The sequence below is a fragment of the Zootermopsis nevadensis genome, unplaced genomic scaffold (genome assembly GCF_977971745.1).
Source record: "Zootermopsis nevadensis isolate Lab colony 2312 unplaced genomic scaffold, Znev_1.0 Znev_ptg000061l, whole genome shotgun sequence".
Lineage (NCBI taxonomy): Eukaryota > Metazoa > Arthropoda > Insecta > Blattodea > Termopsidae > Zootermopsis > Zootermopsis nevadensis.
In genome coordinates, this window is record NW_028259192.1 from 22,939,955 (window position 1) to 22,965,500 (window position 25,546).

The 25,546-nt window shown below is 37.5% G+C and overlaps 1 protein-coding gene across 4 annotated transcripts; it reads left to right on the forward strand.

The window, feature by feature from the left end:
- The first annotated feature begins 184 nt into the window (after positions 1-184).
- Positions 185-23,875, forward strand: Srrm1 (Serine-arginine repetitive matrix 1). Of its 4 annotated transcripts, none has more exons than XM_087340916.1 (19): positions 185-305; positions 4,739-4,828; positions 5,017-5,142; positions 11,564-11,734; positions 11,836-11,927; positions 12,741-12,995; positions 13,298-13,438; positions 13,721-13,930; positions 14,173-14,537; positions 14,690-14,823; positions 15,319-15,542; positions 16,489-16,564; positions 16,964-17,071; positions 18,393-18,496; positions 18,858-19,097; positions 19,685-19,844; positions 20,192-20,356; positions 21,191-21,304; positions 22,308-23,875. In XM_087340916.1, the coding sequence occupies exons 1-19, from the start codon at positions 282-284 to the stop codon at positions 22,419-22,421; spliced, it is 2,913 nt and encodes a 970-aa protein (XP_087197042.1). In that variant the 5' UTR covers positions 185-281; the 3' UTR covers positions 22,422-23,875. The 4 variants fall into 4 exon arrangements, with proteins under 4 accessions (XP_087197042.1, XP_087197043.1, XP_087197044.1 ...); XM_087340917.1 differs by having other exon boundaries at positions 19,685-19,835; XM_087340918.1 differs by having other exon boundaries at positions 198-655.
- The last annotated feature ends 1,671 nt before the right edge of the window (positions 23,876-25,546 follow it).

The following is a 25,546-nucleotide window of genomic DNA, read 5'->3' on the forward strand; positions in this document are numbered from 1 at the left end:
AGAGGTTTACTTCCTGTCGTTACTTGAACTTAAAATGCAACATATTGAGATTTTTGTGCAAATAGTAATTTTATTTTGAGCTCACTTAGGCCTGATGTGGTCGCAAGTTATTAATATATTAAGCTAATAGCTTATAAATTTGTAATATAATCGATTATAATCGAAATGATATTAGTTTCGATAACTATATTTCCAGAAGGCGCTATTTCTGCACTAAAATCAACGCCATCTTTATTAGCATGGTAGTGAAATAAAAATTGGTATATTAAATCCGCTACAAAATGACAGATGCAGGCTTTTTTCGGGTAATGTTTATTCTCTATAGTAGTTAAATAACCGTAAACTAGTCTAACGTAGATATATGTAAAGTGCGAATGATAATAGCAGAATTATTCGTGTTTAGGCCGTTCTCGAATCTCTCACGGACCCACCGCATTCTAGAGCAGACAGGTTTTGCGGTACCACGATAGTACAACGACGCGTTGTTCTGGTTTAGGTAAATTGCTAATAAAGTGGTATGAGAAGCACGCTCAAATTACTTTGCACATAAGCAGACATTTTGGAAGTTTATTTGCGCTTCTTACGCCAAAATTAAGGCTTTCAGATTTAAGGAAACAGGAAGAGTACGACACACGGTCTAACCATGATGTATACTGTAAGTTAATTTTTTTATTTCTAGAACTAAACTGATATGACTTGCTGTAGCTTGTTTTAAGTGAATAACAGAACAGTCGCTCACCTGTTAGTTTTTAGAATTTCAGTATGCAAATAAGTTTACTATAACTCAGATATAATGGTACATATCGGAAGTTTGGGTCCTTAATATCCTAATTATTAACATTGTAAATGATCAGTTTTCATAAGAATAGGAGTAAAATGAAGGAAAGTATGCCCTGGAAGTGCCTTCAGTTACCGATACATTAGCAGAATACTAGTTAAGTACACTGCCAGATTCCAAGACAGCCTTCTGTTTTATTATGGTATATGCGATTTGTTGTGGAAGTCTTTATGCAGGTAGAAGAGATTTTAGAATAAGGTGTACTGAATGTGATGATGTGATATAAAAAAATGAGCAAGTGTCCAGATGTGTAGTTCATCTTTGACCACTAAATAAAGTCATTGATGTAGCCCTCTAAAGTTGACACAAGTTTACAAAATAAGGGAACATTTTGTTTATTTGGATGTTATTTTGTGAGAGCCTTTCAAATAACACCCAGGCCATCACTCACGTTCTCTCTTGGTTGCTCTTCAGCATTCCTTTTTGCATTTAGTTAATTATCTTTGTGTAGTGCATGATTTTCTGCCAGTTCTGCATGTTGTGAAAGTGTAATGTATCTTTGTAGAATGTACTTTACTACCTCCACTTCCACACACATTTTAATGGAGTATGCTTAAATAAAAGCATGTGAATGTCTTAATGGCACATGCTTAATTAAAAGCACACAAATACGTCTACATGACATGGTGATTCAGTACAGGGGCAGTTTTATCTTTTATACCACACTTTGGCCAACAGGAGACCATTTTAAAATTTTATTGTAATGGGTTAAACTATGGTACATTGCATAATATGCATTTGTTTAATTTTGTACATGTTTCATGTCTGTACCATTTTGGCTAATAACATGTTTGAAGATGGAATGGAGCTAATGTAGGTTTATAATACATAGAAGAAAAGCTGTAAATTAAAACTAATATATTGACTTTTCAAAATATGATCTGCAGGGCTTATTTAGCATTGAATAAAATTAAACAATTTTTATACATGTGGGTCAGAAGTCACATCGTATAATAGGAATAAAAAAGTGCCAACCGCAGTCACTGGATATTATGTGTCTAGATTGTTCATCTGGGGCTACTTGAAGTCTGTTGTTTACACTGATCGACCAAGAAATTTTTAGGAATTGCAGAACACGATGTGGTCTGTGTGCGATAAGATCACTGTGATCATGTTGCGGCAGGTGCAAGTAGCTGTTGTGTTCTGTCAATAAGTGCCTTGAATTTGGTGGCCAACAATTTGAACTTACTGTGAACTAGAAAGATCTGGCAACAAAATGTTTATGGCCATTTTGATAATATTCTAGAATTATCAGGAGGGACTGGGGAAGACCATGAGGAACATCTTTCAGTATAAGACAGAAAGACTTGTTAAGATTTGAATTGGGTACCTCAGGAATACAAATTAGATGTGTCATTGCTTGAGTGTGGTTTGATCAATATGACACCATTAAAATATTTAGTATGCAAGAAAAAATTGAACAGGTATTAGAAAAGTTAATCTGGTGTCTGATATTGGAATGTTCCTTATGACTAAAAATAAGATTTAGTAGCGATAGTCAGGCAAATATACAACTCGTACAGTCAATATATATATATATATATATATATATATAGCTAGCAAAAACATCCATTCTTCACCCATATATTTCTTAAAGCCATAAAACTAGTAACTTCAAATCATACATTTTTTGACTATATGAGTGAGTATTTGTTTCTCAAGAAGAATTTTCTTGGTGACCTTGGGAGCTTTATTTTATTTAAAGCCACTGCATAGTTGTGAATCACATGGTAGACATGCTCTGTACTGATATAAGGTCACGTTTATTAGTTGGTTTTTTGAAGCATATATCAATTTGGAAATTAACTGGCATATGTGTTACAGTTGCAGACTTAACACTTCATCAATAATCGTTAAAGATGTACATGAACAGAACACAATGGAGGTGAAGTAATTGGCAGTAATTATTTGGGTAGATAGCATACTCATAGTCCTTTTTCATAGCTCGCTTTTGCTGCGAGTTTAATAATCATCGTTAAGTCACATCATAGGCCACATAAGTGCAGCTTTATTAACATATTTTTGGCATTTGAGCACATACAGTTTGTCTTGGAATTTGGTAGTTCTGTTGTGTTATATAAGTAATATGCACTCTACTTCTGTGGTAATTCATAAGAGAAAATGTTTTTCTGGTGCTATTTACACTTTTCCGATTCTTTTTTTTTTAGTGAAAAAGAAAATAATATAATCTCATATTTTAATCCTCTTTTCAGCAGCTTGTTTGTGTAAAATCTGTGGTGATGGCATTTTGTCGCTTTCTGTGAATCCATTTCTTTGACTGGGGCTTTATTTCTGCATTTAGTTGGTGATAAGACTACCTGGAAATAGTTTACATTGTTCTCATCGCCCCCAATGTGAACCAAAATTGCAGTCGTTGATTTTTTGGTAAATTTACCGAAAATTAACACAGCTATTTAATCAAAGAATTTTGTTTGTATTTGAATTTTGCTGCTTTATGGAAACCCAACAATGACCACTACATTCTTAAAGTTTGCAAATAGCATTTAGTGTATTTTGTTTGTTTCAGATGGGTTGTGCTCTTTTTGGTTTGATCTGGTCAGATCCAAGTTCAAATAAAAAGTTTTATGGAAGGTTCTTTTTCACGTCACTTGAGAAATTTTAGAATGTCAGGTTAAAGGGTTAAAAGTTCTAAATATTCATGAATGGGGAAACAGTTTTTGGAAAGTTCCCACAAATCAGGTTTATTGAGTTTTTAAAAAAAAGTATGTAAATGTAATCGTAGAATTTACACATGAACTTAAAGGGTGAAGTGATAGTTTTCTAAAATTACAGGTAACATGACCTGTAGGGTGTAAAGTAGCATTCAAAATTTGATTGTAATATTTGGATTTATATCCCTTTACCCTGGTACCAGTGAATTAATAGTATAGCAAATGTTTGATGTGAAGATGGCATTGTTTCACATGGTCGTATTCTTTCTCATTTCTTCTACTTTATGCATTCACTGTATCTTAAAAGTATGCTATTAAAACATTATATCTGCAAAACAGATTCAACTGTTTTCATTGATGTTTCGAATTCACATATTGCCAGCAAGTATTTTCATTGTTCTCCACTTTTCTCTGTCTATTCTCATTAGAGTGTGGCACTACGCCTTCACCCTCCATGTGTCTTGTCAGCTCTGGTGCTTAATTAAGCAGAGGGATAATTTTTTTATTATAATTCTTGTAAAGAATGCCAACATACCCACATTGATTGTGTGTACATTTGTGTTCATGTCTGCTCTAAGAATGATGAGCATGTTTAATGGAGAAATATACCCTCTTCATCTGCAGGGCAGAAAATGTAGGCAGTATGTTTCTCCGAATTGTTGGGATCTACCTGCGAGTAGTCCACGTGGCATAATTGCCCAGAACATTGTCAGATACTGACTAGTTGTGGCCACTGAACGCTAATTTGGACATTATTGATATAATTAAATTGGAACCATGCACCAGATGTTTAGTCAAGAGGGAATAAATTATCTATTTCTGAGGTGTATAGTTATTCTGTTGGACTTAACCACTAAGTGTTTTTTATTTATTTATTTGAAACCACGGTGTTGAGAAACTGGTTCTACTATCTTCACATGATTGGTTGGAGGACAAAATTGTATTCTGTTGGGTGCCCTGGTGGAGCTAATCTCATATTAGGACTGGTTCAATGATAGGGCCCAACTGAGTAGAGTTTCATCATCCCACCAGTCGTCTAAAGATAGAAGTAGAACCAGGTTCAGAAACATCGTGGTTTTAAATAGAAAACACTTATACAGTGGATAAGTCTAATGAAGTAATTATTCACACCATTGTCAGAAACCTTATTGTAGCTTTTCCTAGCTCTTCAATTCATACTTCGCTCGTGTCGTGAGTACTTATTTGTACATTGCCACTTAATTCTTAGGGGACATCTGCGGAGCAGGACAACCGTTTCAGTGACAAGGAGAAGAAACTGTTGAAGCAGATGAAGTTTGGAGACAGTCTCAGCAGGAAGGTACGTGTATTTTGTGTGATGACCATTTCAGACGATATAAATGGAAAAAAAAAAAAAAGTCTCAACAGCTTACACCCATGCGCACAGAACACTTCATTATGCTGTTGGAATTTAATATTTGTATTAACTTGTAAGTGCTACTGTGGAACACAATTCACACTTTTGTCTTATTGAAATTGTGTTGTTAGGTGGACATGTCAAAAGTGAAGCTGGACGTCATAAAGCCGTGGATTGCCCAGAAGATTACCGAAATCCTCGGAATGGAAGATGATGTTGTGGTTGAATTTGTCTTCAACCAACTGGAAGCAGAGAAGGTACTGTTTGCATCACTTGATTTGCAGTGTTGTAGAAGGCTGTGTTGTATTTTAATGTTGACTTTTCATAGTGGGTTGTAGAGTTTCAACTTCACGTTGTTGATTCCATTTCTGCCGTTGCTCACCTGGTTTGTCTTCCCATGTCCTTAATATTCATAACTGCTCCTGGGGTTTAATATGAGGTCTGTATTTAAATCACTACAAAAGGATGACTGTAAACTATCAACATATTATTTATGATAATTAAAAGATTGGGACTTTTGTGTCTTTAAGATCTCATATTTGTTGTAATAACTAATTTTTAAAGAAATTCAAAAAAGAGGGCAAGTAAGATAAATGTTATTGCTTTGCATTTGGTGCTGTCTGTAAATGTTCTGTTTGAATTTGTTTATAATCATGTTTTGTTCTTGAGCAGAGGAAGTGAATTAAAAAGGCTAGGATGTTCAGTTTTGTGGCAGGTTTAATCCCAGAACACTTGTTTCTGTCTAGCTGAAATATACAGATGATTATGACTTTAATGTAGATGAAATAGTGAAGGAACTAAAGAGAAAGTGGGATTGGGTAGTATGTATAAATAAGAAAAACAAATTCCAGAACTGATTGTTACCGGTTTCTTCCGCCCAATCAGACAGTTACGTTGTAAACTTGTCACTTCACCTCACTCGGAGTGCGAATTCCGCTCGGTTCGCTCGATCGGGCCGTGGCTCCTTCTCACTTGTAGCTGATTCATCTGTGATTCATCAATTCGCTGGCACGAGTTTGCCGGATTACTTCTTCAGCTGTAAAATCCAAGTTGCCTTCTTTAGTCAACCTCTCGTCATTGAGTCACTAAAACGAAAACAATATGGAAAGGTTGGTACTTAATGCAATAAATGCCTTCTTAAATTCTTATATCTTTAATCACTAAAGAAAATACATATAAATATGTGTGTTTTGTATACACAGAAGTTTGTTCATTTTTTCTTGTTGTCTAGTGACCAGGTTTTGTATCGGATGTTATTTCATCAAAGAAGTATGCACATCGTTACTTTGATTGTTTTATTGTCTGTAAGTCTTGGAATGGTGTAGTTATGTATAAATGTAGTTAAGCTCCCATTGTGACACATCCATCCCATTTTCCACCCTGTGGAGATACATTCATATGCAGGATGAATGTTGTGCCACGATCAGGATTTCATCTGTATGTGGTTTACATACATTTAATGAACTTAGAACATTGCCAGCTGGGGAATTGGGCGTTGGTTACTTCACAACTCTTTAGTCGTAGATATCGAAAACAAAATATTGATACTGATTAATACCAAATGTTAATATTTGCCATGATAGTGAAATACGCACTATTTACATGTTTAATCATTTCATTTTTTGTTAATTGATTTTTTAAGATTTTAATGTGGGTTTTATTTAATACTTTTGTATTATTTGTTATGATTTTGAAACACACGTGTATGTTTAGAATTAAAGAAATGTTTGTATTTATTATTTGAGTCGGATGTGTCTCAAGATTTATTCCAGTTTTTTTCCCCCCCAAATTCAAAATAACTTGTTTCACTTTTACGTCGTATAACAATTATTTTAATTTTTCAGTAAGGGAAGACAGTAATACTGAATAATTAATTGTTATTGTTTTAAATATCGAAATCTGCAGACAATATATGGCAGATTTTCACGTAGAATACTCTCTTAGCTACTTTACATGAAGTGAGGGTAGCAGACTGTTGAGGAAATGTTCTAATTTTATTATGTATTATATTTTACAAATGAAATGCTGTTGAGACTTGGAAACAGCCTTGCAATGATTGAGGGTATGGATTGTGTTGTGTTGTGCCAGTGAACTTATACTGTGGTTCAATTCAGTCTTTTAGCAGAAGAGGAGGAACTACCTCGAAGGTGTTGCAAAGGCGGGACTATGACAGGTGGTATAAACACGCACTCACCGCTGGTAGCCGGTATTTCTATATAGTCCACCATTATTATGCTTATTAACACATAAGACATATTTCACATATATAAATATGTACCTTTCTTTTTTCTTTTTTTTAAAATTTTTGTAGCACAGTTTTGAGAAAACTGTTGGCGATCTTGGTCGTCATCCGTGAAGTTGTTTTAATGTAATGAGCTAAACTATTTATTGGAGATAAGTATGATAAGAACTAATTTATTTTTAGCAAACATAATACAGATGACATTTAATATTACAAGTGAATGTGAATTTTAATAAAAGTGGATATCACATTACCACTTGATTTATATTTTTGCAGAGGGGTGCAAAATTCCAGTAACAGTTCCATTCCTTACAATTAAATTGCCATTTTTAATATAATGTTACTTTTAACACTTTTTTCTACTATTGGTATGGCCTGGATCATTAATGTTCTTTGAAACTTAATGGTTATATTTTTGCACCCTTGTGTATGCGATATAAATCATGTTTTATCCTACCTGTCCCCATTTCAGATGTGGCAGATTTTTAATATATTCATATCATTACAGTAATTTTACTGATTCATATTTTGGATTTTAGTTTTGTTGCACCATACAAATCATAATCTAGGTAAATGGGTGTTGATTGAATTTATAGTTGAAACAAAGCATGTTTTGTTGCGAGCTAAAACAGTTTTTAAGTTTTCCCGAAGAAACCCTATTGCTGTTGACAAATGCGCTTTCCACGACCAATACGTAAATATGTTACAGCTTTTAATTTGTCATACCTGTTTGAGGTTTGGAAAGGATTTGGTGAAAGTTATGTATAAATTCTTTCTTTGTGCTGGTTATTGCACTTTTCAGGCAAACTGAAGTACTCGCAGATATACAAAGTATACCGACATTTCAGATAACGGTTGCTAACTGCTTCATAATATTGTAACAGTTGAATTATCTTTTCAGTACATTTGCTTGTGCGATGTTTACGATCATTATTATGTGTTATGTGTGAAATTGTTACTGGGATTTGAAAATTACGCTTATCAAATCACATATTTAAGAATTCCAAGTTCTGACTATCGTCTTCTGGGTTATGACTCTGTGTAGACTTCTACGAGACTACAGTGTCATAAGTCAGACAACTACAATCTAGATTTTGCTGCTTCGTGAAACTCTAGTCTCACAGTTCATATTCGGTTTTTATACCCTCACAATAATGAATTAGAAAGTTCATCATCACTGCGACAACTCAAAAAACTAGTCACCGAATTCATCCATATGATTGTCATCACCTGTGTTATTTACGTGTCTAATTATTTCCTCGTGTTTTTCCTTTTTGACTACTGTGTGTTAGAATATAACGCAGACTTAATGAGGGAAGTGTCAGACTGGCAGCCAGCGTTGTAGATTGCCTTAGCTATTAATTGGATACCAACATGCAGGTGTTTCATTTTGAGGTGATTTGTATCAGGAAACTAATGATTTCTAGTGATATATGAGCTGTTGTAGCTTTCTCAGTATAGTGTCTGGCTACGGACTGGATGACCGGGTTCGATCCCCGATGGGGGCAGAGGATTCTCCCTCTAGCCTCTGTGTCCAGACCAGTTCTGGGACCACCGAGCCTCCTGTCCATTGGGTACTGGGGTCCTTTCCTGGGGGTAAGTGCAGCTGGGGCGTGATATTGACCACTCACTGCCATCTAGTGCCAAGGTCAAGAATGAGCAGGAGCTATACCTTCTCTCCCCCCAAGCGCCTACATGATGTATAGTGGAACTGTTTTACTTTACTGAATGCAAGTTCTGCATTAGCAAACTTCAAATAATTGATAGGACCAGTGATAGATGAAAGGTGTCTAAACACAGAGCAAAAAATGTTGGTGAAGTAGCATGTCGAGTGGCTTAAAATGTGTCGATTCTGCCTGGATGTTGGACTGGAAAGGCATGAAGCTAGGACGTTGTTAGAATTTGCACTTGTGGGGGTTGTAAGTCTGACGGAAGGAAATAAGTCCGTAGAAGTCATTCGTGCTGCTTATAAAAGATGAATGTCTTTAAAAATTTGGTGTCGTGCCCAGATGTGGCAGAATTTAATATGTGTGGGTTTTTAATATGTTTTATCCATTCAGAATCTTTGATAAAAGGAGTCCTGGAAATATTGTATTTAATGAATTTAAAGATTGCTGTTTAATTTTGTCATCTTAATTTTGAAATGTGCTCATGAATTATTGTTCTGAAATGTCATTTGTTTAAGTTGCATGCTTAGTTAGAAGGTGCAGAATTTGTATCATCATGTAGCACAATTGGAACTTTGAAATTTGAGGTTTGCGTAGAATCTCTTGAAAGTTTCGGGACATTTCCATGGGTTTTATGCTAAGAATCTTTGACGTTAATACTTATGACTTATTTGTGTACGAGAACATGCCAACGGTTTTCCGAAGATTGTCGACTATTTTTCGTAATTTTATTGCGTTTAGAAAACATAGTGTAGCATTTTTACATTTTTGGCCGATACTAGTTCATAAGTTCGCATTTATCAGGTTATTGTCGTGATGTTCGAGTGATATTTTTTGTCCATGTTAGGTCTGCGTAATTCTACTTCCAAGATTGTGCTGGTGTGGGCAATACATTTTTCACATACACAAAATATAATGTGGCATGAGAATTTCAGTAACATTTTATTTCAATGCAGGTAGTGTAACGATCCTGTAGCATTTGCCATGTTTAGGTCTTTGGAGTGCTTTTTAAGTCTTTTCAACCAAAATCTTGTACACATTCCTCATCTGGGTTACAGGCCCCGCTCATCAATTCTTTTAATTTATCATCTTAATAATATTTTGTGAAGAGTACAAATTATGGAAGTCATCATTAAACAGTTTTATACATCGTCCTGTCGCTTCATCTTCTTTATGCTGAAATATTCTCAGTGCCCTGCTCTTACTTTTATATGGGAAATCAAGTTTTGCCTTTTGGATGTGGATATTGAAAGTTATCAGGAACAATCAGTTTGAGATTCTGGGAACGCTGCATCATATCACTTTACACATTTTCTCATGTTGCGCCATCAGGTTTTATGATAACTGATAGCAATTATTATGATACTATAAAGGTTACTGATTCATTATACCAATATTATACTGGACAATGCCCATTGGCTGATGAATATTTGTTATACTTGAAGATGGGAATAAAACGTACTCCTGGAATTGTGTATATTTCACGTATTCATCAGACCATAGAAAATATGCAGTATTTCTTTAAAGCCGTTCTTTCATCGTAGAGTTTATGTGCTGTATGTGAAGTTTCACGTTGTTGACCAATAAATATGTTTTATCACTTAATGTTTTCCAAATTAAGAGCTGTTAAAAAAGTGCGGATTGTATTAATTTTAATGTAAATACAGTAATGCCTTTTAGTTGAACCTTGTTCCCATGGACGTAGAAGTCTTACCACTGCTCAATGTTTTTAAATTGTATCCGGAATAGTATATCATTCCGTTTACTTAAAATGTTTTAATGGGGACCGATGTAGGTATGTATGGCATTTTTATCTTTGCAGTTGTTAGTGTTGCGTGATCCTGTACAGATATCGTCAGACGTTTTTAAATTTTCCACGTTTATGCGCCCACAATCGTCGAAAAAAATGGGGTGAACTTTTTCTGTTTTGTGGTGCAAGTTTGCTTAAACGGTTAACCTGTTTTGCTGTCTACGCGATGTTTTAAAATTGTGATCCTCTGGATTTTACTGATATTTTGGAGGAACGTATTGATACCGCCTTGCAGGTAGAGGTGACGTGTTCTTCTGAAACTTTGGTAACCATGCACAGGACTACATATCATTGCAACCCAGGCGACCTCAGGCCCCATTTTCACCATCGTGGGGAAAACTAAGATTTCCATATGATGTGTTAAACATGATCACTTGACACAGCATCAGTGAAAGGGTTAATAAATTACTTTATAACAATTATAAATTAATTTTAGTGTTCTAAAGAAATTGGTTATTACGGTAAAACATTTTATTTCAAGTACCATGCTTCATTTCTTTTTACATCCATTTGTCTTTTATGATATTTTTATTGTTTGGCTTAAGTTACGAATTATATATATTCATATCAGTTATGGAGTCAGTGGATTTTTATTTAGTGACAGATCATTTATATAGTTTGTCTTGGTGCTGGTGCGTTATATTGTAAGAGGCCGTTTACTTACATCACGTAGGAGATAGGAGACGCTCCTTGTCAGTCGTCGTAATTTAATTTGGTTATCGGCAGGAACTAAATCAATTTCTTAGTATATGCTGAGGTGGCAGGGATGTGAGATCATTTTTTGACAACAGACTAAGATGAACGGCATGGTTAGTTACTAGAACATTGAGAATAAATGTGAAATTTGTTATATAGGTTAAGAAATAGCGTAGAGCAATATTCTTTAAAACAGTAACGTACTGTAAGTTTGCGAGAGGGTTAAACGTTTGTTCTCTTCCCACCTGTGTGTTTAATAACAGCACCCAGATCCCAAGAAGATGCAGATTAACCTGACAGGGTTCCTGAACGGCAAGAACGCTCGCCTGTTCATGTCAGACTTGTGGGAGCTGCTGTTGTCGGCACAGGACTCGGTCAGCGGGATACCAGGGCAGTTCCTCGAACAAAAAAAGGAGGAGATAAAAAAGAGAATGGTGAGTTCGTTCACAAGCGTGATGTGAGGTGAACTGTATAAAATCATTTGGGATGTTTTTTTTCACAAAGCGACTTTGTGCTTTCACCTTCTTGTTTATAGGAAGAGCAAGACAGGATACAAGAAGCTTTGAAGAACAAACTGGATAAGAGCAAAGACAAAGATGATAAAGACCGTAAAAGGGATAGAGACAGGTACGTAATACACTTGTACGGAATATGATTTTTCACTCTTATTAATCGTAAGAAGAGGATTCCTGCTTGAGAAGCTGATAGTCTCGCAGCTAGTCAAGAAATCCTCCATGTTTAAATTAACCTAGAAATTTATTTTTGAGTGTACATGGGCTTGTCATTAGCCCTCGGCTAATGAATCTAGTTCGCACTCCGTCTCTTTAAAATCTATTTTAATATTGTCCTCCCGTCTCTACTTGTATCTTACAAGTGATATCTTCCTGCTTCAGGTTTTTCTGTGTGATGTTTTTCCTGACATTTTGTTCTCGTCTCTGATTTCAGTTTCGCACTTTCATGATTAGAACCAACTTCAGAATTCTCTTTCTTTCTTCTTAATATGTGTTTATGTCGTCTCATGTTATTTACTACTTTGTCTTCCAAGGCATTTAACTTTAGGTTATTTTTTATCCAGTCGATTTTTGTTTTTCCTTTTGTACGTTTTAACAATCTCATCTCTGCTGTTAGTTTCTAGCTGTTTCAGTCCATGTCTGGATTTCTGCTCCATATGTTAATATGAGCATATATAGTAAATTTGAAATACTATATTTTTCCCTTTGTGATTTCTCATTTCCGTAGTATTCTGCTAACTAATTAATAGAATTTTATATTATTTTTTGGAAAAACTTGTAGTGGTGTCATATAAATGCAGGAAGAGATTATCTGCTGTAAAATTGTAGATTAGACGTGGTGACAGTGCCTTAATGGTTGCAGTAAGTCATCGTTGTATATTCACGTTTGTAACCGCTTAAGCTCACCCTCATTCTGAAATGTGTTAAGGAAGAGAAGCCGATCTCGCGACCGTCATCGTGAGCGTGACAGAGATCGTGACAAGGACAGAAGAGACCGTGATAAGGACAGAGAAAGAGAACGTGAGAAAGAGAGGGAACGCGAAAAGGAGAGAGAGAGGGAGCGTGAAAAGGAACGAGAAAGGGATAAAGAGCGGGAGAAAGAGAAGGAACGCGAAAGAGAGAAGGAGCGGGAACGAAGAGACAAGGAGAACAGCCACAGATCTCCATCAAAATCTCCCAGAAGGTAAACGCGCAGGTGACACCTGTAAGACATGAATTTTTTAGGTAGCATTGGTGCCCTTCCAAATTTTAAATGAGAAGGGTTTTTTTTTCTTTCTAGTAATATCGTGTATGTAGAGTGATTTTATGTGGGATGAAATGCAGTTATATCTTACACAAGATGTAATGAAATGTAACTATTAGTGACCTTCAGAATTTGTTTCATGTGAAACTGTGACGTAAGTACGCGTGTGGTTTAGTGATGCACTTTGGTTGAGGCTAATTTTTGTCATTGAGTAGTAATTTCTAGAATGCTGTATGTTATAGGTCAATTTCACCGCCAGTTAAAACTGAAAGTAAACCAGAAGTGAAAGATGTGCACAACAACAACAACAACAACAACAACAGACATTCTTCGTCCTCCCCAGAGCCCGAGACTAGAAAGAAGCAGGATACGTCTACGAAAGTGTAAGTAAGCAGATAAAAGCGTCTTACAGAGTGAAACTTGCTCTCTCTGTGTGTTCTTTGGGCACGCGATGCCGCGTTTCCTTGTAGGTAGATACAAACGTTTTGAAGGAACATATCCTGCCCCTGATCCTTCTAAGACCCGCCATAGAAATGTTGCAAACCAAAGTTTTAGATTCTTGTTCCTCATACATTTCTGGTGAGGGAATTATTATTTCTTTCTGTATGTCTATCTGCCGTGGTTTTATTAATGTCCTCTAAAGAAATTTGAATATCTTTTTTCAGAGAACCACCTCGTGCTATGTCAAGTGTTCAAGCTAAACTCCTCAGCCTGGCAGGAGGACCCAAAGTGAAACCTTCAGATACAGTTAATGACAGATCTTCCTCATCTCGATCAAGATCTAGGTCACGCTCATGTTCCAGGTCTACCAAACGTCCAGTCGCCAGGAAGCGTTCGTCTAGTCGTGAAGCTAGCAAGTCGTCATCACCTTCTAGGTCAGATGTGATTCTTATATTGGCTGCTTCTTTACTGGCTTGTTTCCTGGTACCTCACCAGCTGCTTTAATTCGCTCTAATTGTTACACAAGTTCAAATTAGGTGCTTCTTTGCAGCTTAATTTTGAACAAGCCTGAAGTTTGGATACTGTCGTGAAATGTACTGTAACGGTTCTCCGCTTTTCCTGCCTCGTCAACATTGTCATTTTCCAGTGTTTTTACATCTTGTTTCATTGTTTACAGGGCTCCTAAGAAGTCACCTGAAAGGGAACGAAGTCGCAAGAAAAAGGCGGCTTCCAAGTCTCGTTCTCGGTCTAGATCTCGAAGCTCTTCCTCTTCGGCCGCGGAATCCCACAAGAGCAAAGGCGGTAAATCTCAGTCAGGAGCGAAAGCAAATCACCGTTCTAAATCACGGTCACATTCCAAATCCAGAAGAAGTTCAAAATCCCACTCAAGGTCACCGGCCAAAAGGCGCTCAAGGTCGCCGTTGAAGAGAAGGTCGGGATCGCCGAGTAAACCGGCTGGAAAGGGGGGAAAGAATAGGGCTCAGAGTTCGGAGAGCGACAGCAGTAAAAGTGCGTCGTCGTCATCTGAGCACTCGGAAAAAGGTGTGTTCCGTCTAGTATTAGCGTTTAAGAGGAAATTTAATGCAGTGAAATCTCCTGTAAGCAAAATTCAGGGGAGTCGTACGTTTGTATTTGTTGCAAACTTTTAAAGAATCGATACTTTTCATTGCTATAATTATTGTGTTTATTGACAGGTAAAGGTAGCAAGGAAGAAGATTTTGAAATCCACAAGAAAGAAGACAGCGTGCAGAAGAAGCGGCATTATCGGAATAACAACAAAGATAATGACTCTTCGGGAAGTGATTCGGATGCTGAGCGCTCCAGGCGGGTAAGTTTATGTGCTCCGTGTCTTCCGGCATCTAAAGCTGTTTAGTACGTTGCAAAAAGTAAATTGTTTTATTGTCACAATTTAATGATAACCAATTGATGCTTTGGAGGTTATGGTTTGTTGGGCTAGTTATCAAGAAGTTTTTGATAGTACGTAAAAAGAGGTGCTACTAGGACTCTAATTTCTTTGTGATCGTGTAGCAGTCACGTGGTGTATTAAATAAAAGAGATGGAGGCAGTATGTTCCTCTGAAATGTCAGAAGCACAGCTCAGTTGCATGTGGTGCAAGCACATAAAAGTGGGATCAGGGTTAAGAGTGATATTATTTGCCACCTTTTAGGTGTTTTTCACAATGCGGCATAAGCGAAGAACCTCCCGCTACCCTGACCATATTTATCTGTCATTTTTGTTTCATTTCACGCCCTGGTCGCTGTAATATAATACTGAACACACCAACCACATTTGAACGACATAATGTGATTTTCTGTTTTCTCAGGAAAAGAGAGTTGGTTCAAGTCCCCGTTCGCCTCACCGACGACACAGAGCAGCCAGCCGGGATCGTGAACGGGAAAGGGAAAGAGATCGTGAAAGGAGAGGTGGCAGATACAGACGCTCGCTTGAACGCGAGAGAGAACGGGAGAGGGAGAGGCACAGGATGCGGGAGAGAGAGAGAAGAAGAATGCCTCCGCCATTGATGAGGAGACCGCCGTCTAGGAGACTGTGAGTGTGTGCTGCAGCACAAAATAAAAATAACTCAGAATTTTTGTTGGAAGCTGTTCAGAAAATTTCATCATTAAATGAAGTGTATAAATAAAACAGGACGCTAGAAAACTTTGCATTTTTAAAAAAGATGAATGAGTATTGACTGCATGGGGAATATTTTGTATGAAGGAGTTAGTTGCTAAAACATCTAGCTTTTCTTCCTCTTCTTCTGTAGCTCTCCGGTCCGTATTCGGTCCACGGCCTCCTCAATTCTCCTCTTCCATTCGGTCCTTCTGTTAGGTCCGTCTGTCCGAGGCTTTGATCGAGGTTTTGAAACGTCTCCTTTTTTATGGTGCAAGGTTGTTAGCCTTGCGACCAACCCCCAACCTGGAGGACCAGGGTACCTGTCTTAGTCCGACCTCTCCCCCTCGACCAATCTGGCTAGGGACGCCCTACCAGTAGCTCTTGGGGTCTCTGAGGTACTCAAGCCCCACCACCACGACAAGGTGCGGGTACCATTAAGTGGGGACTTCTAGCTTATTACAAAGGAAATCTTGTATTCTACAAAATCAAATTCTTATTTGTATTTCAGCCTTTGAAGCTAAAGCCTTATGTGAATTATATTTAAACATTTTGTTCTTACCTCAAAGAAAACACAATTTGAAGTGTTTAACAGCAATGCTTATTAAAAAAAATTAAAAATTCAGTTCCATGTCTAAAGTAGCTCCACATTCTTTATGATAATGAAAGTGATCACTCCACCGAATCTAGAGTTTTGGGCCAGATTGTGTGCTCTTCATAAATTGGACTGTCTTTTGTTTTGGTACTTCAATTTTGTAAGTATAAATTGTGTATTGAAACAGAAACGCGGTTTCTGGTAAAAGGTATATATAAAGCAGTGAAACCAGATGTTTTTCACACCATACCAGTATGTCTAGAATTCATAAAAATGTCTTCGTTCTAGGAGTCCAAGGAGAACTCCAAGAAGAAGTCGCAGTCAACAATCAGCTTCTCAGCATCGCTCACGCTCTCCACATGGTGTAAGTTAACTTGCCTGTATACTTTAAAACATTGCGTTCCGTGTGCGAATGTTTTTACGACATATAATTCCCAGAAACTAAAAATATACGGTTTTTTTGGCACCAGTTAAAGTTATTTATTGGGCTGAAACCTGGTCCAAGGGGCCCAGTGACGTAGGATTTCGTCATCCCACGCGTCACCCGACGACAGAAGTAGAACCGACTTCAGAATGTGATTTGAAAAGTATTTGGATGTTGGATGAAGTCCAACAGAATAATTGTACGCAATATTATGTCTTTACAAGACGGGTGTGAGGAATTTGTGATGTGAACAATTAATTTGGTTTCATTCTTCAAATACCTTTCAATTTTGAAGCATAATTTTATTGTGACCGTCGCTATTATTTGATTTGCTTGCAGAGAAGCCACAATTCCACCGAGAGGCGGCGATCTGTTTCTCGAGATGAAAAGAAGAGGAAGCCTCGTTCTGAGTCTCGCAGCGCCTCGCCACCGTCTGCAAAACAGAGGGTTAGTTAATATTTTAAAGAGTGAAAATTGTAGGCAGAACTGTTTACCAATTCCCTCGGGAAATGTTTCACGACCTCTTGTTTTAAAATGATTTTGTGTTTGGATTTTATTAACTGCGTTAATCAGCAAGTAGAGGCAGAACATAATTTAGGAGTTCAAAGTAAAAATTTTACGTAATAAGTTTCAGGCTGTCCGCTGTGAACCAGTGTGAAATACGGTTTTTATATTTCGGTAAATGCTGTAAACATTTAACCCCTCAATTTGGAATGTAAACGTGTGCGAGCTTTGCGTGGAAAGATCATTAGGTTCATTTCCATTGAGTTTGCTCCTGTTTTTTATTTATATTTGTTAAACGAAACATGCTTTATGAGTTATACAGGTTTGTTTTTCGAAAATTAATAAATTAACATTATAATGCCCTTTGTTGATAACTACTTGAAATATTCTTCTTCTTCTTGCGTTTCTTGACCGTTACTTCGGTCTTCTGGTGCCTAATATTTTCTTCCATTCTTCTCTATTTTCCCATCCTTCCGGGAGTAGTATCCACTCTATCATGGTTCTTCTAATTCTGTCGTTCCGTCCTGGTCTCGGTCTCCCTCTCTTCCTTCTCTCTTTTGGTTGCCATTTCATAGTCTTCTTTGGTAACCTTTCCTCCTCCATCCTTTGCACGTGTCCGTACCAAATCAGTTGTCTTTTCTCTATCTCCTCTATTATTTCTCGATCCATCCTCATGATTTCTCTAATCCTTTCATTTCTCACTCTCTGTCTTCTGGAAATTCCAGCCGCTCTTCTTAAGAAATCCATTTCCATTATTCTCAACTTATTTTTTTGTTGTTCCGAGAGTTGCCAAATTTCTGCCACTACGTGAAATATAAAGGCTAGATTATTTGAAGGTGGACACGATTGTCCTGTGATGTTGCCCATTTTGCGTCAGGAGTCGGACTCCATGTTCCAATGCGGGGGGTTCATTTCCGTTCAGCTTGTAGTGTTAAACCTCTGCATTCACCCCATTTGAGTCACGTGCCTAAGTAAAATTCCATTTGTACTCGCTGTTCAATTGGCATCCACTACGTATTTAACGTCATTGACTTTATGATTTTTGGGACATTACAACTTATTTGCCGTACGATAACGAGCGACTTGAATTTTGTGTATAATCCCATAGAGTTTTCCAGTTTTTTCCTCCTCCCCTTTACCCCATTTTAGTCATCGTTGATGGTATACCAAAATGTAATTTTTGTAGAATGTCGATTTGAACTGCGTACTAATGCCAAGTTACTTTAAATGATGATTCATAAGCTGCCTTTTCTTTCCCGTTTAGTTCTCACACAGTCTGTCAAGAACACCGTCGCCGTTTAGAAAAGGGGCGGATAAGGATCAGGAGATTAGTGCAGACAAGAGGTCTGTCAAAAGCAAATCTAGAAGGTAAGAAACTGGTGTGATGTGAGTTTGAATTGAAGTAAACGAACCCCATGGAGCAGCGACCTTTGAAATGTATGTGATATCATGTTATAAAGGACATTACTACCGGTACAAGTGGTTTTAAAATCCGCAGTTTCTAGTTCTCTGGAAACTTAAAATGTACTGCTTCAAGTGCACGTGCTATTAGTACTTGTTCTGTGCGCGTATCACGACAAAACTACTACACATTAAGAAACACACTGAATTCTCACTGTGAATCCAACTTCGTTGTTTGTTACAAATACGAAGTCCTCTCTGAAGAAGATTTTATCGAGCATTGTTTCACTTGTTCTGATGTGAAAATATAGTGGTAACTGTTTTTCAGGTCTCCTTCAGAAAATGACGATAGGGATACGTCAGTCAGCCGGAAAAAGGGCGCACCGCCATCGTCCTCTCCTTCTCCTGATAAGAGCAAGCTTAAATCAAGGGATCGAATTTCAGAATCTCGCCAAGTAGAAAAGAACCATAAGAGGTCGTCAGCTGCCATAAAGGAAGGGAGTCGTGAGAAGGCAGTTCGAAAGGTTCTGAGGCAGGATCCTGAAGATTCGCCACCTGCGAGAGAAAGGTGAGACACGTCGAGTCTCGGAAGGTAACTGTAAATCAGTAACTTGAACGAGTAGACTCGAGTAGTAATATTCCGCAGGTGCCATGTTCACATCTTCATTATGGACATCAGCTGTCAAAAAATATTTTTTTGTGGTGTTACTCAGTCCTTCCTGGTGGATGCCTTGATAGTACACTTTAAACATGTAGTGCCCGCATATTATTCAACCCTTTCAGATGCACTGGATCCTTCCATCCTTTTCTCGGATGGAAGGATCCAGTTCATATGGACCTGTCGTCAGACAGAACACTAAATAAATAGTCGCCACAGTTGATGTTTCATTATTAAACAACAGTGTCTGTTGGTCTGAGAGTAATTAAACAAGTTTGGGCCGTTAAAATTGACGTTCTATGGGGAAATATTTATGTTGTGGCTGTGTGCCTGTTTGTAATCGCTTTAGAGTATTTCGCTGCTGCACCTGTTTTATGTGTTTTCATGTTTATCTTTATATTCAGTCAGTGCTCGTGTTCTTCAGCGTTTTTGAGATGAATTATTATTTTAAGTAAAAACTTATTAATGTTCTGTACTATTCCATTATTTGTTGGCAGAGATCGTAAAGCTGGTAAGAAACAGTCAGAGTCGCCAATACGGTCAACTGAAAAAGAGAGAAAACCCGAGGAAAAGAAACGGAAGGTTTCCGAGAGCTCGGAATCTCCGTCTCCCAAACGAAAGAAGTCCGGGTCCCAGGACAAGCAGGTGGTAAGAAAAGTATGCGGACATTTTATTATATGACACCTTGAAACACTAATAATTGTTAATAATGGTTAAGAAATTCCTGCTTCTTGTCTGACCCAAATGTTCACTTGTGAACGCCACCGAATGCAGTCCTGAACTAGATGAATCCAGTCGATGTCCTCGCTTCATATTTCCTAAAGATCCATTTTAATATTGTCTGTCCTCGCATGTATGCCTGGGTCCTTGAAGAAAGATGAAGTTATGTAGTGTTTTCTTGGGGTTAGATACCTTATTCAAAATAGTACTTTTGAATCCAAGACAGGGCTATCAGTGTTACCACCCCTTCAAGGCAAGGAAATTATGCTGTTTTGTTTTTTCAGAGCCGGACAAGGAAGGCTGACACTTCTGAATCAGACGATTCAGAAGAAGAGGAACGAGTGAAGGTTGTAAAGAAGAAGCGGCGGGCATCCAGCTCAGAGGAAGATACGAAAGCCAAAAAGAAAAAGAAGAAGAAGCAAAAGGAGTCTTCAAGTGACTCTGATGTGGTATGCATTTCAACCGCCTTCATTCTTTCTTTCTCCAGGATTTTCCAAGGTCATCTAGCGTTAAGGTTAAGGATGTGTGGAGCTGTCCCTCCACTCCCCAATAAGTCTGCGTGGCCTGGTGCTTAGGCACCGAGGAGAGCTCTACTTCGTACTATGGAATCATTTTAGAATTCTTATTTATTTCAAGGATGTTTCTTGTTTCTTTTCCAGTTTCACACATTCCTCCCGTCTTTTTTAGGATCTGCCTGCGTAATGTCATCTTATTTGGTAATGAAGAATCTTTTTCAGATTTCTTAGGTTTGTCATCCTGCCTAGATGTTATTATGTCTTTATAATTAGCTTAAATATTTAATTTTGATTGGTAAAAAAATTTGTTGCCGCGTTGCATTAATATGGTTCTTCAGCTTTGTAAAAATGTTCCTTTTATCTGATTTATTAATGTTTTTATTTAGGTTTGTATTTCCTTTGTACATCGTAACATGACAGAGGCAGTTGGACCATGTGGTGATGTATGTATGTGCTAAGTTCCGTTAGCGGACTTAAGTTTAGATACGTGTATATCGTAGCGGCAATGTGTTGGCTAGCGTTGTAGCCATGTGCTCCTTTCATGAATTAAGATTTAGTCTTCAGAAAAGTTATAATCGAGTGATTAAATGTAAAAAAAGTTTGACACCGAGTTAATTCAAATGGGTCATAAAAATTTAATCGTAACTGAATTGTGCACGGTTGCATTTAAGTAACGGAATTTGTTACTACGTGCCGAACAGGAGACGCTCCATGGCTGTGTAAATTTGTAACCAGGTTTTGTTAACAAGCGTGTGTTTGTGCTTACAGGAAAGTGATGCTGAAGTTGAAGGAAAGAAGAAAAAGAAGGATAAGAAACACAAAAAACACAAGAAACACAAGAAACATAAGAAACACAAAAAACGCAAAGTTGAAGAGAGCGAGGTAAGCAGTACAAGTTGAGTATGAAAGATGTCGCACGGATATATTTTACCTTCGTACTAGCTGTTGTATTTCTGTTTACGTGTTGCTTGTAAGATTAGAGTTCATATGTAGTTACAGGTTACTTTGCCGTCTTATTCCTGAGGTAATTCCCAGTCAAAAATGTCACATGAACGTACATCTGATTCTCAACAGTCATGGACTTACAGATATTTGAAATTCAAGGTCATTTGAACCTTGTGTAGATCGCAGGTCACTCGCGCATCTTGGAGCATCGAGAACTCGATAACGTGGTTCCTCTTTGCATTCATACATCATGTTTTTAGCGTGACCCTAAACATGAAAATCTAGGGAAGTGATCGCTGTGCAAACCACCACGACCAATTCGTCAGTCAGGGATCTGCTCATTCTGGTATTCTGTCGCGTGTTTGACTGAAATATGGTGTGCCCCATCAGTCTGGAAGTACGTCTGTAATCGTATGTCGTGTTGTTTGCATCATCTTCGATTTCTGCCAACATCTCCGTGACTTTGAGAGCGACGCAGAATGCTGCAATTTGCAGATCCCAAGATTTGGAAGGAGTGAAAATCCATATTCTTTCCTGAGATTTTTTACAGCGGTGTTTTCGTACATTTGTCATATTTAAAAGTGGCACTTGGTGGCTCTTCAACTCGCCACATGTGAGTGGCCCCATTCTTGACAGTCTTACTGTTAGTAGAAGGCTGCTTGTTTAGTCAGTGGATGACATAAGTTATGAGCTTTTGCAAATTTTTTTTAAGCCAATACAGATTATGAAGTCCTACATTTAGAGGTTTTCCTATTTCTCATGAAAAACAAATTGTGACTGATTTGTTGAACTGCACTAAAGCAAAATCCAGAAAGCCGTAGTCCCCAGACTTTCTGGATAAGGGGTCAAGTACTGTACTGAATTTAGAATTGTTACGCAGTTGCAAAAAAAAAGAATATCTGTGTTGACGAAGTTTTACCGTGTCTTTCTCATCTCGTAGGATTCTGAAGCGAGTGAAGCGGAAAATACCGAAGAACTGGAAAGGAGGTTGCGAGAGCGAGCTCTCAAGTCAATGAAACGCAGTGAAAGGGGGGGTAGTGATGACAGCAACTGATGGCATGACAAGCTGACTGCGAAGATTACGATACAGTGCATACTCTGACAGTACAGTGAGACTATCACAACTGTCCAGAAACATTCCCCAAATCTTCCTTCTGTTTCCTCAGAAGTGTAGGCTTTTATTAATGAATTTGTATTAAATCATGGAAAGTAATACAAAAAAACTATTACACTCTTTGTTTAAACTATAGTAGCAAGAAACTAGTGGAAGGTGAGTCAGGAGTGGAAAAAAGTAGGAAACAATATTACCTGAAAACCAGTTATATCTTCATCTGTCATCTAGAGAGTGATTCCAAGCTCTTGAAACTGCGTTAGTTACTGTAATGCGCATGTAGTACGTACAGCAATCGGCAGTAACATTTTATTGGCATGCATGTATATAAACACACCTGTCTGATCCCACACTACTACTGCCGTTATAAGCGACATTTTAAAATAAGAACCGGAGCCTTGGTTTGCATTTTGTGGTTGAATTTCCTCATGTTAGCTTCCTTTTCTGATATGTTCATCTTTTGCGGATCTTCATACTTTATGTCGCATTATCTAAACTTAAATATTTAAAATGTCATGTCATGTTAGTCTACCCACGGTGGCAGTGAAGAAAGAATGTCCCGAGTCACTGAGGAACACCGATGTCATCCCGTATTTTATACTTTGGGATTCGTCAGCGTAAGTAGCACGATATTTACCCGAGTACAAAACAGCTTTAAAATTTTTTAAAGGCTTCTGTGAAAAAGGTTTTGTGCCGAGTGGGTACTCGTTAGGACTCCTTAGGTGATGAAACTGGTTGCCGCTAAGCAAAGAAAGTCGTGCTAGGATAAAAGTGACATGTAAAGTAATGAAGTTTTATCGTTATCAGGATTTACTCATAATTTCGCTCTAAGGTTTTGTCTGGAGGGTATCGAAATAATCGATGCAAATTGGCTTTCAGGTTTTATTTCAGTATGTTTCGTCATAGTTTATAACGATGCGCGGTTGAAAATGGCTTTCCCTCTTAAGTCAGGAAAACTGCTTGAGATTGAGTAGTGTTTTTAGTTTCTCGGGGACTTAAGATATTTTCAGGACTCCAATTTGTGTTTTGAAACACTTTCATTTCTTTTTTCTGTGCTGTACGGAAGTGCTTTTTCAGAATTGCTGCACTTGATTTATCTTAGAGCCACCTTTCAGTGAACAGGGAGTGGAGTAATGTGTTCACAGCGCAAGACTTGCGGTGTGTCGACAATTTATTCCTGTGCAGACGAAGAAAGTAATGATACACGAACAGAGACCAGGAGCTCATTCAGAACTGCATGTAGTCGTTTCACTGCAACGATACGTGCTAGTATTGTGGCGTATTGCAAGTGTGTTATATCAATGTATGTGTGGGTATTGTTAACATTTTTTTTTTCTTTAGTACTTTCAGAACAGCACTGAAATTCTGATGTAATGATAATAAAATAATATTCCTAATGTTTGACTTTTTTGAAAATACAGCAGCTGAGTTTAGCATTTTGCTTTCATTGTAATCTCGTCTTCTTTGGCTGCCTTTATTTAATTTTTACGTCTCGTGCTTGAATCACCTTGAAACCTTTTCCAAAAATAATTTTTTTCCGTACTAACGATGCTTTTTTTACCCAACATTTTACCTTATTTGTGTTGTAAAATTGAGAGGTTTTCCATCCTACAGCATTATAATTTTGTTACAAGTTTTTTCTGTCCCGTTGATAGAAACTGTGCGCACGCACGTTTATTGCAGCTTCTCCTATAGTTGAAATAAGTTGTGGTGATAGTGATTGTTACTGTTTATATTAATTGAATAAAAGATTTGAGGAACAACATAAGACGGAAGAACGGTTTGAGCGATTCCTTGTTGTGGTCGAAACATTATTGTATAAATGTAAAAGTACCCACTTTCAGAATGTATAACTATGTGAGTAGAATTCATTTCAGCCAGTAACTTGATTTTGAGAAAAATGTGACTTATGTTGTTTGAGCAGTCACTGATTCTGTTTCATTGGAATTTATGTAAATGCCCAGGGACTTTTAAATCGCTATTACATACTTATCCGTAGTGTGGTTTGTAATGCTGTATGTAAGCGTACGGTTGATACCGGTTTTATTGTGCTCGGAGAATTTACATCAACTTCTCTTCATTTATAACGAAACTGCAATTTCATATCAACACTGATAATTCCTTTTCTGAGACTGCAATATCACCGGATTGTGGGCTGGATGATCTAGGTTCAGTTCGTGACAGGAACGCGGGTCCTGTTGGCAGTCGCTTCATGACAGTCTCAGGCTGACCTAGTCTTCTATCTAGTGAGCACTTGGGGCACTTATATCAGATGAAGCTGATTACTTGTGTCAATTTAGTGCTGAGGTTACGAATACACGTAGTTAATAGCTCCAGTCTTCATGCAGTGGTGTAAATTAAGAACAGGAAATTCTTTCTTTTTTCAATTCCAGCTTCTTTAAACAGGTGCGTGGTTAAATACAGTACAGGTAGGTGAAATTTAACCATTTTGCTCGCTTCACGCTGACACAGTTAATGGTCAGTTCTGGCAAATCTGGTCACGTCATACATTTTTTTCACAAAAAAAAATACCTGTGAGAATTTAGGTTCACACAGCGGTGAGTTTATGAAGATGACTGTCTTTTGCGATCATCGCACCTTATAATCTGGGGCCTACATGGTGTAAGATCCCAGAAGACCGTCATTTTCAAATTATGCCTTTTACAAAAATAAACAATGAAATATGTAATTAAAAAGATGTAGAAATATATCTCTGGTTGGTAACAGGAAGTTTTAAATGACGAGGCTACTTACAGGGAAGAGAAAAGGTCAGGAAATTGGAATTCAGAAAAGTCAGAATTTCTGAAATGTAATAGAACTGCGAAAATCTTTTTAATACAAAAAAATGGGGTACAATCATGCCTTTGCTTTTCCCACCCAAATCATTGGAAATGCTAAGAATGGCTTTTGCGATTTGGTGATCTGCAAGGCAGCTACAGAAATTAGTTTTGTTCACTGATTTTAAAAGAAAAGATAACGTAGAAATAAATTTTTTTGCACATATCTGCTGATGCACGGCTGTTTGTGGACACTGCGCCTAATGTACCTATGTTGCTTCTTGCTGGAAT

What these genes read in the sequence shown, in the direction of transcription:
- Srrm1 (XM_087340916.1), top strand. Translation starts at nt 282, where the DNA reads ATGACAGATGCAGGCTTTTTTCGG. An exon ending in CAGATGCAGGCTTTTTTCGG is followed by an intron (nt 306 to 4,738) that starts GTAATGTTTATT and finishes CTTAATTCTTAG; the next exon opens with GGGACATCTGCGGAGCAGGA. An exon ending in CTTCAAGTGACTCTGATGTG is followed by an intron (nt 20,357 to 21,190) that starts GTATGCATTTCA and finishes TTGTGCTTACAG; the next exon opens with GAAAGTGATGCTGAAGTTGA.